This window comes from Peromyscus maniculatus, chromosome 22 (genome assembly GCF_049852395.1).
Source record: "Peromyscus maniculatus bairdii isolate BWxNUB_F1_BW_parent chromosome 22, HU_Pman_BW_mat_3.1, whole genome shotgun sequence".
Classification (NCBI taxonomy): domain Eukaryota; kingdom Metazoa; phylum Chordata; class Mammalia; order Rodentia; family Cricetidae; genus Peromyscus; species Peromyscus maniculatus.
Window position 1 is genome coordinate 8,281,520 of NC_134873.1, and position 10,798 is coordinate 8,292,317.

At 53.9% G+C, this 10,798-nt stretch overlaps 1 protein-coding gene across 3 annotated transcripts; it reads right to left on the reverse strand.

Annotated features, from left to right (window-relative positions):
- Positions 1–93: 93 nt before the first annotated feature.
- On the reverse strand, positions 94–7,575 carry Stap2 (signal transducing adaptor family member 2). Of its 3 annotated transcripts, XM_006982232.4 has the most exons (13): positions 7,373–7,571; positions 5,419–5,490; positions 5,143–5,265; positions 4,488–4,544; positions 3,572–3,672; positions 2,831–2,965; positions 2,395–2,464; positions 2,219–2,321; positions 2,050–2,115; positions 782–949; positions 615–707; positions 465–542; positions 94–384 (listed from the first exon to the last, which is right to left on the reverse strand). In XM_006982232.4, exons 1-13 carry the CDS (start codon positions 7,472–7,474, stop codon positions 320–322), a joined length of 1,233 nt encoding a protein of 410 aa, XP_006982294.1. In that variant the 5' UTR covers positions 7,475–7,571; the 3' UTR covers positions 94–319. The 3 variants fall into 3 exon arrangements, with proteins under 3 accessions (XP_006982294.1, XP_042122900.1, XP_042122901.1); XM_042266966.2 differs by having other exon boundaries at positions 465–707; positions 7,373–7,572; XM_042266967.2 differs by lacking the exon at positions 2,050–2,115 and having other exon boundaries at positions 465–707; positions 7,373–7,575.
- Between the last annotated feature and the right edge of the window lie 3,223 nt (positions 7,576–10,798).

The following is a 10,798-nucleotide window of genomic DNA, read 5'->3' on the forward strand; positions in this document are numbered from 1 at the left end:
GTGGATCGGTGTCAGGTTTGCCGGCTTGAGGCCCACACACCCGACAGGCCCCAATCCTAGAGGCCATGCTAGACACATGCAATCACGTGGAGCTTTGTTGTTTTTTTTACTTTATTAAACAAGGTCTCACTCTGTAGCCCAGGCTGCCACGGACATCACTGTGCAGCTCAGGCTAGTCTCCGATCTCCCAGGGGTCGTCCCTGCTTCACTGTTTGGAGGACAGGCATTCCTCCATGCTGGGTATGTCCAGTCCCCTCAGGACAGAGCCGGTGGAGGACTACTGTGCCCCGAGATAGCCCACTGGTCCCTGGAGCTTGGATCAGTGTTCCAGTGCTCTCCTCTTCTGCAGTTTCTCTTCCAGCTCAGCCGTGATATCCCTCAGCCCTGGTGGATGGGGATCCAGACCTCAGCTAGAACACCCAGGACCTGCCCACCACGCATCCAGGCCCCCAAAGTCTCCTTACTTGTCACGACGAGGGAGGGAGCCTGTGGTGAGCAGCCACCTGGCTTCCTGGCCCATACGCTGGTGATGGCTTTGAGATCTGCAGAAGGACGCAGATGAGGTCTAAAGCCACCTGCCACCGAGAGGGCAAGTGGGGAGGTCGGAGCCCTACCCGGTTTGGGCATCACTGGTGGCTTTGGGGGTTTTGCTGGGAGCTTCGCCGGCTTCTTGGGCTTCGAGGGGACTGGCTGACTGGAGGGAGACACTGCATGGACAGGAGAGCGATGTCACAGGGCGTCACCAACCATCTCCCACTCCAGCATCTGCAGCCCGGCTTACCATCATGATTCATGTACTCAGCTGCTAGGGAGTCCTCAATGGGGGTCACATAGTTCTCATCCTGGTCCAGTAGCTGAGGCACAGGAGGTAGTGGAGGCAGCCTGTCCTCCTGGCTGGACACAGGCACAGGTAGGAGTGGCTTTGGGACATTAGCATGGGGGACAGGGCCTGATGGGAAACAGTCACTGTTAGGGCCTCTGTGGTACAAACCTCTTAGGGTGTACCTGCAGAGAGAAGTAAGTGTCTCTCCATGCCCATCTGTCCATCACAATGTGTCTGAAGGTTGGGATGCATGTGGGATTGTGGCTTCAGACAGGTACACAGATGTGTGTGTGTGTGTGTGTGTGTGTGTATGTGTGTGTGTGTGTGTGTGTGTGTGTGTATACAGAGGTGTGTATGAGCCTCAGATGTGCACACACTCAGCTGAGAGCACCGATTGTGTGTGTGTGTGTGTGTGTGTGTGTATACAGAGGTGTGTATGAGCCTCAGATGTGCACACACTCAGCTGAGAGCACCGAGTGTGTGTGTGTGTGTGTGTGTGTGTGTGTGTGTGTGTGTGTGTGTGTGTGTCAGGGCTGGGCTCAAGAGGACCATGCTGCATTCCTCACAGCCCTCTACAAGACACCCCACCTCTCCCTCTCACTTGGTAAAGGAGACCGACCCAGCATTCCCTCCCTGCCTAGCTCCCGCCCCAGGTCTCTGAGGAGGCTAATCCTCTCCTTTACCCGTCTCTATTAATAAAATCCTTTGGAGCTGGGGCCTTAGTTCCAGCACTCAGGAGGCAGTGGCAGGTGGATCTCTGTGAGTTCCAGGACAGCCTGGTCTACAGAGTGAGATCCAGGACAGCCAGAGTCTCAAAAAAACTGATGATGATAAAATAAAAATCAAATACAGTCCTTGGGATCCTAGTGTAGTGGTGGGTGCCTGTCACCTGAGCCCTTGGCTACAAGAGAGCCTATCAAGAAAGCATAGCAGGTGAGTGACACACTTTGACCCTTGTACCTGGAGGCAGAGGCAGATGGATCTCTTGTTCAGTTAGTCCTGTCTATAGAATGAGACCCTGTCTCAACAAACAGAGCCACTGGGCAGTGGTGGCACCTGCCTTTATTCCCAGCACCGGTTAAGAAGAGGCAGGTGGATCTCTGAGTTCAAAACCAGCCTGTTCTACAGAATGAGTCCCAGGAAACCCAGGGTTATCCAGAGAAACCAAATCTCAGAAAAACAAAAAGAGTCTTTGGACCACAGCAGTCATGGGAAAGGGGAATCACCTGAGCCCCGGGAGGAAGACACGGCCCATACACTCTCACCATTCTCCCGATCTGAGTCCACAAAGCCTGGAACAGAGAGGGCGGGCAGCCTGGAGGCAGTGTGGAGGCCCGGAGATAGCCCCCACAGCGTGTCCCCGTCCAGGCCTTGGCTGCCCCACATTACACACACCTAGAACCTTCTCATAGTCCTCCTCCATCAGGAAGGGGACCAGCGCCCTCTTGGTTTGCATGACGAAATAGTTGACCACAGCTTCCAGCGAGGGGCAGGAAAACTGGGGTGAGAGACGGTGGTCAGGCAGGGAAGTGGGGGAAGAAGCCCAGAGCCCAGGAACCCCCAAAACTCACCGGGTCTTCCACATCGATCACATACTTAGTACCCTCCCGCTTCACCTTGTAGTGCTTGACCACTGGCGCCCTGCAGAGGAGTAGTCAACTGAGTAGCTGGGATGCCACACTCCCCAACCCAGGAGAGCCAGCGCCTAGGAGACCCACGCCAGGGCCCCGCCTCTAGTCGTTGTCCCGCCGCTAAGCCTGTCCAGTTACGACCACACTCCAAGAGACCCCGTCCCTAGGCATGAATGACCGCGCCCCCGGAGATCCACCCCAAGTCATAGCCTCACCCTTCTCCAGAGGGTGTCCCAGCCCCGGCCTGACTACTTTCCCAGCTTCCTCTGGCTACCAAGGCCCCAGCTATAGCCCACACACCCAGGTTCCATTCCCACTGATGGCCACGCCCCCATCTGACTCTGCCCACCCCGGGCTCAGAGCCCCACGTGCGCACCCGTTGAGTATCTGTCGAGTAGTGACAGATACACTATCTTTGCCGTCCCCTCCAGGCCGCAACAGCAGATTCCCGCACTCGGGGTAGCGCTCCAGGAGCAGCTGCGCCTCCAGCCGGCTCACCTGCAGGAAGCACCTGAGCACACGCGAGAGATGCTGAGAGTCCTGCAGGCCCACCTGGACCTGGCCGCAGGCGCCCCACACATGCTGCTCCCACCCAGGCCCCACCCCAAGACACAGACCCCGCCCTCCCAGAGACCCAGCCTCCTCGCCTGGATCCCGGCCCTGCCCCAGAAAGACCCCACCCCTTGACACAGACTCCCACCCCACCGCACACTCAGAGACCTCCTACCACCCTAGACCCAGGCCCCGCCCCCAGAAAAGGGCCCGCCCCTCGACCCAGACCCAGCCCGTTCATAGACCCAACCTCCTCTCCTAGACCTAGGTCTAGCCTCTTCTAAACTGAGGCCGGGTCCTGGACTCAAGCCCCGCACTCTATAAATACAGGATTGCCCCACTAGACAAAAGACCCCGCCCAAAGGCACAGGCTCCGCCTCCTCTCCTAGACCCAGGACCCTCCCCTTCTAAACTGAAGCGCTGCAGTAGACACAAGCCCCGCCCCTCTCTTGAATATGGCCCCTCGTAGACCAAAGCTCCGCCCCCAGGACACAGGCCCCACCCAGACCCCGCCTCCTCCCCTGGAGCCTGTTTCTTGTGCACCCCATGGGCGCTCAGGACTCACCAGGGCACCTCGGCGGCCCGCCGCGCCTCCTCTTTGGCCAGAACCTCGGCCATCATGTATAGGTGCCCCGGCAGCAGGGTCAGGTTAGATGGCACACGGAGCTGAAGGATGATCCAGGCCAAGAACGCATGTGTGGAGACCAAAAAGGTAAAGTGAGGCCAGCACGTGGAGCTAGGGAGGAGTCCATCTGGGCCCAGCGCTACCGGACACCCCACAGCATACAAATACGGACACCCAGAGACAGACCCCAAAGCGGACTCAGAAAGTGCTAGAACCTCGCTCCAAGTGCTGGGCAACTCTCAGGTTCAACCAGGAGCCAAAAAGAAAAATGTGGATTTCAACTCTGTGTGGTGATGCACACCTGTTGCCCCAGCATTCAGGAGGGAGGCAGAGGCGGGAAGATAGAAGTACAAGGTCATCCTCGGCTACATAGAAAGTTTCAGGCCAACCTGGGCTACACGAGATCCTGTTTCAAAAATAGAACAAGGGGCTGGAGCGCTGGCCCAGCGGTTCAGAGGACTGGAGCTACATTCCCAACACCCACCACTGGGCAGCTTGCAAACCCCTGTAACTCCTGCTCCAGGAGATCAGACACCCTCTTTTGGCCTTAGAGGGCACTGCGCGCGCGTGCGCGCGCGCGCACACACACACACACACACACACACACACACACACACACACACTCACACTATCTAAAAATAAAACAATAGAAAAATGAAACTAGCTGGGCAGTGGTGGTTCACACCTTTAATTCCAGCATTTGGGAGGCAGAGGCAGGTGGATCTCTGAGTTTGAGGCCAGCCTGGTCTACAGAGCGAGATCCAGGACAGCCAGGGCTACACAGAGAAACACTGTCTGGAGAAAACAAACAACAACAACATCAAAACACCCAAATAGAAAAGTAGAGTCACTTTACCTCCACCACAGTCAAGATAAATCCTTTCCACATCTCGCAATACTCCAGGCTTTCGACCTAGGGAGGGGGAAAAAGAGTTTATGTTAAGGAGGATGGATGTGCTCATCAGAAAAGTGGGGTAAGGGCCTATTCTGCCCCAGGGCATTTGCACAAGTTGTGACCTATGCTGAGCAGCCCCCCCTTTTTTTAAAAAGATTTATTTATTTATTTATTTATTTATTTATTTATTTATTTATTTATTTATTTATTATGTATACAGCATATATGACTGCAGGCCAGAAGAGGGCACCAGATCCCATTACAGATGGTTGTGAGCCACCATGTGGTTGCTGGGAATTGAACTTAGGACCTCTGGAAGAGCAGCCAGTGCTCATAACCTCTGAGCCATCTCTCCACCCCAGAAGATTTACTAGTTTTTTGTATGTTTGTTTGTTTTTGTTTTCTGGGGCTGAGGATCGAACCCAGGGCCTTGCATTTGCTAGGCAAGTGCTCCACCACTGAGCTAAATCCCCAACCCTTTTAAAGGCATCTCGAACCACGAGGGGTCCAGGGACTTGTAGAGTCTGAGGAGTTCAGAGTAAGATTTCATGTGACTCTATATTTTTATTATGAATATTGGACTCGATGGAGAAGTCTCTCCTCTCTCCTGACGTACCTTGAATTTGACCTCCTGGTCCCGGAGAACCAGGCTGAAGTGATGGCTGGTGTCCTTTGAGCTTTCCCGCCAAGCCTCATTTTCGAGCTTTGAAAACAGCCTCAGGTCCAGCTTCTCCAGGGCCTGGCCCAGAGGAACAGGGGTGTGTGAGCACCAGGCCTACAGCTCTCTCAGGTCCCCCGGATGATGGGGCCACCCCCTCGGTGACATAACCCCGGACCTCCACCCACCTAGGTGTCCATCCATGAGACCCTGAGCCCACATCCCCACCCTCACCTGAAAGTCCCGATTGCTGTTGTAGAAGCAGATGGCTAGACCCTGGAGGCCTGCCCAGAACTTCCTGTAATCCTAGGGGCCAGAGAAGAAAGGAGAAAGGAGCCAGGTGGCAAAGATGTGTGTGCCCCACACACCCACTCGTGTTGCAGGTCCTCTGAACTGGCTGATCCCTGAGCCTGTATGTCCTTCCCCCACTACGAAGCTACCTGTTTTCAGTAAAGGTTGTGTTTCATTCAGTTAGTTAGCTAGCTACTTTGTTGATACAGTCACATAGCCCAGGATGACCTTGAACTCCTGGTCCTCCTCTCTCTCTCTCTCTCTCTCTCTCTCTCTCTCTCTCTCTCTCTCTTTTCCGAGACAGGGTTTCTCTGTGTAGCTTTGCGCCTCTCCTGGATCTCGCTCTGTAGACCAGGCTGGCCTCGAACTCACAAAGATCCGCCTGGCTCTGCCTCCCGAGTGCTGGGATTAAAGGCGTGCACCACTACCGCCCGGCAGTCCTCCTGTCTCTACCCCCTGAGTGCTGGGTGAGGAGCATGCACCACCATTACCAGTTTCTGTCATACTGGGCACAGAACCCAGGGCTCCATCATGCTGAGTGAGCAGGGAATTCACTGAGCTGTGGCCTCTAAAAGTACATGTTCACTGAGGCCCTCCCTGCCCATTGTCCAGCCTGGGCACCTCCTGTCATCCAGGAGACTATGGTCTGCTGCACAGCTAGTGGCATTTGTCTAGCATGGGAGTGAGCCTGGGCTCCTCCAACAACAATTAATAAAGGAGAAAACAAAGGGACTCACATGGGATAGAGATACAAGGCGCCCCACAAAGTGAAAAGATGGGTGGTAGGGAAGTAAGCTGACCCAACTGGATTAATGGTTTTCCATGTACACACACATCTCTCTACTCACATATCCACCTCCCCATTCACTCACCCACCCACATATCCATCCATCCATCCACCCATCCACCCACCCACCCACCCTCACATCCATCCATCCATCCATCCACCCACCCACCCTCACATCCATCCATCCATCCATTATCCATCCATCCATCCACCCATCCATCCATCCATCCATCCATTATCCATCCATCCACCCACCCATTCACCCACCATCCATCCACTCACCCACCTACCCATCTATTCATCCATCCAGCCACCCATCCACCTATCCATCTGTCCATCCTTTGAGTGCATGATGTAAAGGGCTTGCTTGTTGGGGGATACACGTGGGGAACCAAGAGACAAAGTCAGAACAGTAAGGGGGGGGGATGGAGGGGTGCACTCAGCAGAAAATGCATATGGGCTGGGCACGGTACCAGAGCACACCTGCCATCCCAACACTGGAAAAGCTGGGGTAGAAGGATTGCTTCAAGTGTCAAGCCCTTCTGGGTCAAAGTTCTGAAAACCTATCTCAAAACAACCCTCTTAGTTGTTCTGAGTTGACAGTTGACCCTGTAGTCAGCTGTCAGCAGTTCCGCATGCCACCTGCCATGACCTTGGTCTAGAACCTCAAGTTCATGAGGTTATTTCTGAGCCAGGAGGGGGAGGAGGCCCAGGAATCGAAGGACACCTTATTTCCTGGAGGAAGTCTCTAGTCTTGTTTATATGCAGAGAATGGAGAGGGAGACTGAGTTAGAAAGATTGAGACAGCAGCTGGACAGATCAAGAGACTGACAGCTAGGCAGGCAGGCAGGCAGGCAAGAAGGTAGACAGACAGATGGACAGGCAGGCAGACAGACAGACATCAAATCAGAGGACAGAATATGGAAAGAGACACAGAGACAGACAGATAGCCAAGACCTTCCACAGCCAGCAGCATGTGCCTTGCTCCACCGGGCACCCTCCTACCACCACCCACCCCTGCCAGGCCCTTGGTCTGTGTGGAGACCTGGCCCAGAGAGGTTGAGTAGATTCCCGGGGCAGCTCAGCAATGCTGGCTCCCGCCCTTCATACCTGGTCACAGGGTCCCTTTTTCTCCAGAAAGCTCTCATAGTAGTGCGAAGGTGGCACACCTTTGGGCTTGGGGCCCCGGGGTGGGCTCAGGGCCGAGGCCATGTCCAGCCCGAGTCCCGGGTCCTTCCAGTAGGAGCCCCAGCCTGGCCAGGAAGCGGATAAACAGGTTCCTGGGGAGTTTCCTCAACTCAAGTCAGCTGTCACCTCCCTCCCTGTCAGTGCTGGGCGGAGGCTGAATCCTGGGGAAATCCCGGTGGCTCTGGGCTCCTGTCCTAAGCAAAGACAGGGACCTGTGTTGGGGAAGGTGGCTGGGAGATAGTCACAGGAAAAATCACAGAAGCATACTGCAGGTGCATAATAGCGAAATCTGGAATGCTTGTTAAGTCACTGAGTGTAGCAACAATTTTTCCTGGATCATCAAAGATGGTTTGCAGGCATCTGCAAGCCAAATCTTTAGCCGGGGATGGGGGGGGGGGGGTGTCGATCGGGGAGGGGACTCTCTCAGTGCTGTTCTGTCTGAGCACTCATATCAATTTAATTTTTATTACATTCATTGTGTGTGTGTGTGTGTGTGTGTGTGTGTGTGTGTGTGTGTGTGTGGAGGTCAGAGCACAGCTTGCAGGAGTGGATTTTCTCCTTCCACCATGTGGGTCCTGGGGATCAAATGCAGGTTTTCAGGCTTGGTGGCAAGCTCCCTTCCCCACTGAGACACATTGCCAATGCAAACACTGAAATCAATCCCAGTCTGTGTGATCAAGCTTCACTAGACTTACATCTAAGCACTTAGTTACTTGATTTTAGTTTTCTTTCTTTTGCTTCGTTGAGACACAGTCATGTAGCCTAGGCTGGCCTCTAGCTAAGAAACTGAGGATGAACTTGAACTTCTGAGCCTCCTGACTCCATCTCCTGAGTGCATGACTAGTGTGCACCACCATGTTCTGGGTTTTTTTGTTTTTTGTTTTTTGTTTTTTTTTGTAGCTTTGCACCCTACTCACTCTGTAGCCCAGGCTGGCCTCGAACTCACAGAGATCCGCCTGCCTCTGCCTCCAGAGTGCGGGGATTAAAGGCATGCGCCACCACCGCCTGGCAGTTTTTCTGGTTTTGTTTGTTTTTTTGTCTAGATACACAGCCCAAGATGACTTTTTAAAAAATATGTATTTATTTATTCATGTATTTTATGTATATGAGTGCTCTGTCTTCATGTTCACCAGAAGAAGGAATCTGATCCCATTACAGATGGTTGTGAGCCACAATGTGGATGCTGGGAATTGAACTCAGGACCTCTGTAAGAGCAACCAATGCTCTTAATCGCTGAGCCATCTGAGCCATCTCTTCAGCCCCCCAAGCTGACTTTTATCTCCAGATCTTTCTGCCTCAGCCTCCCAAGTGCGGGAATGACAGATGTGGGCCACCAGGCCTTACACTCGCTGCTATTTTGAATAATTGTAACAAATCACATCATTTCTCTCCTTTTGTTCTCTCTCCACTTTCTTCCTGTTGCTGCAGATGCAACAGAGGGCCTTTGCATGTGCTAAGTAAGCACTCTACCACTGAGTCACACCCAGCCCTTCCCTGTGAGATTCTAGGCGGGGTTCACCATGACCACGCCCCCAGCCCCTCACTGGGGGATTCTAGGCGGGGCTCCACCCCTGACCACGCCCCCAACTCTCACTGAGGGATTCTAGGCAGGGACTACTGACAGTCCAGAGAGGACCTAGGGGCATGACTTGTGTTGTTAGTGTACCTGACTCCAGGCTAGTACAAGGCTCTAAAGTCAATTCCAGTGCAATCAATCAGTATATAACTATAAATTCAGCCAGGCGTGGTGGAACACTCGGGTCTTCCCAGAAGTGGGGAGGTAGAGGCCAGTTTAAGGGCAGCCTTAGTTACATAGTAACTTGAGTCCAGTCCTCCCGTCTTTAGCTTATTCTGTTTTCAAAAAAGGCAGAACAAACAGATTATGAACTCATTTTCCGCAGTCCTGGGCTAGGGCACCTGGACTTTACACAGGTAATAAAGGGCAGCGATGGGGACCCAGATAGTCACTGTGTGCGGCACAACCTTCCTTTATCTGTTCAAATAAACGATGTTATCTTTAGGGCACTTTCTCTACATCGCCAAGATACAGTGGTTGCTTCACACTGTCAAAGGCCACAGGAGAGCCGGGTGTGGGGATGCAAACCTATGATTTCAGCATGAGGGAGGCTGAGGCAGGAGGATTACTGCAAGTGTGAGGTCAACCCGGCCTTCATACTGAGTTTCAGGCCAGCTATGAGTTCCTGTCTCAAAACTTGAAAGAACGAAGGAAGGAAAAGAAAAATTAGCAGGGAGCCACGGACTGTTGTGGAGAAGGGTGGAAGTGGTAGTAGTTACAGTACAGAAAGATCCCTCTAGGACCAGAGAGGAAGGTGAACAGGATGAGTGTGGGGTGCGTGGTATCTCATGAAGAAGGTCAGTGTCCAGAACATGGAGCCTCACTCAAGGCCTTGTCTGCCAGGAGGTCATTAGACCCACATATTGAGCAAACCAAGAGGAGGTAAACCGAAGCTAGCCTGGTCTCTGCAGAGCTCGGGTTCTGGTGACCTGGGCGAGGGGAAATAACGATTCTCATTTCTTAGACTCTTCCAGAGCATCCTGCCTCTCTTTCCCCAGTGGGACAATCACACCTGCCATTTTGAGGCCATCCCAACTCTGGTTGGTCCCCATTCCGGATTTTCAGACCTCCTGGGGTTGGGGGAGGGAATCAAGGGCTGGACCAGGGGCGAAGGTCCTCGACCACACCGGAACAAAGGCCAGGGCCTTGCGTGCGCGCCTTCAGCGAGACCCGCCCCTTCCCGCCCCTGGCACCATCTGGGTACCGATTGGCTAGATGGGAACCATCCCTTGTAGTTGATTGAATGCTGGAGACACTTGGTGATTGGCTGACGTGAACGACTGTCCAGCGCTGAGTTAACCCTATAGAGGCTGAAGCCGGGCCTGGCCCAGCTTTCAGTCACCTGCAGCACGCTGCTGCCTTCTCATCGCGGTCCTCCCCAGCTCCCGACCACCAAGGGCGCTGAGTCTATTTGGCACACTGGTGGCGGGGCTCAGTTTCCCTCATCGCTGCTGCAAGCTGAGCTACTGGGGCTGGTATGCCCCAGCCCCGGGATGCCCTCCAGCAGGCAGCAGCCTCAGGTGGGGCGTATCGTCGCCTGAATGCGGGGATCCTGGGTTTCAGTTTTTCCTTCCAGGTCATCAGCACCATCTGGCCTCAGTTTCTCTAATGTCCCAGGGGCACTGAGTTTCCGCGTTTCCTTTCCCGCGCGAAGGCAAGGCTGGAGACTTCAGGTTCCCATCTCTTTCCAGCAGGCTGAACCGCTCCTGCCCCAGGACTCAAGGTTGCAAGCTGGTAGCTGGTGGCCTCGAGTACCGACCGGGTCTCTAGTC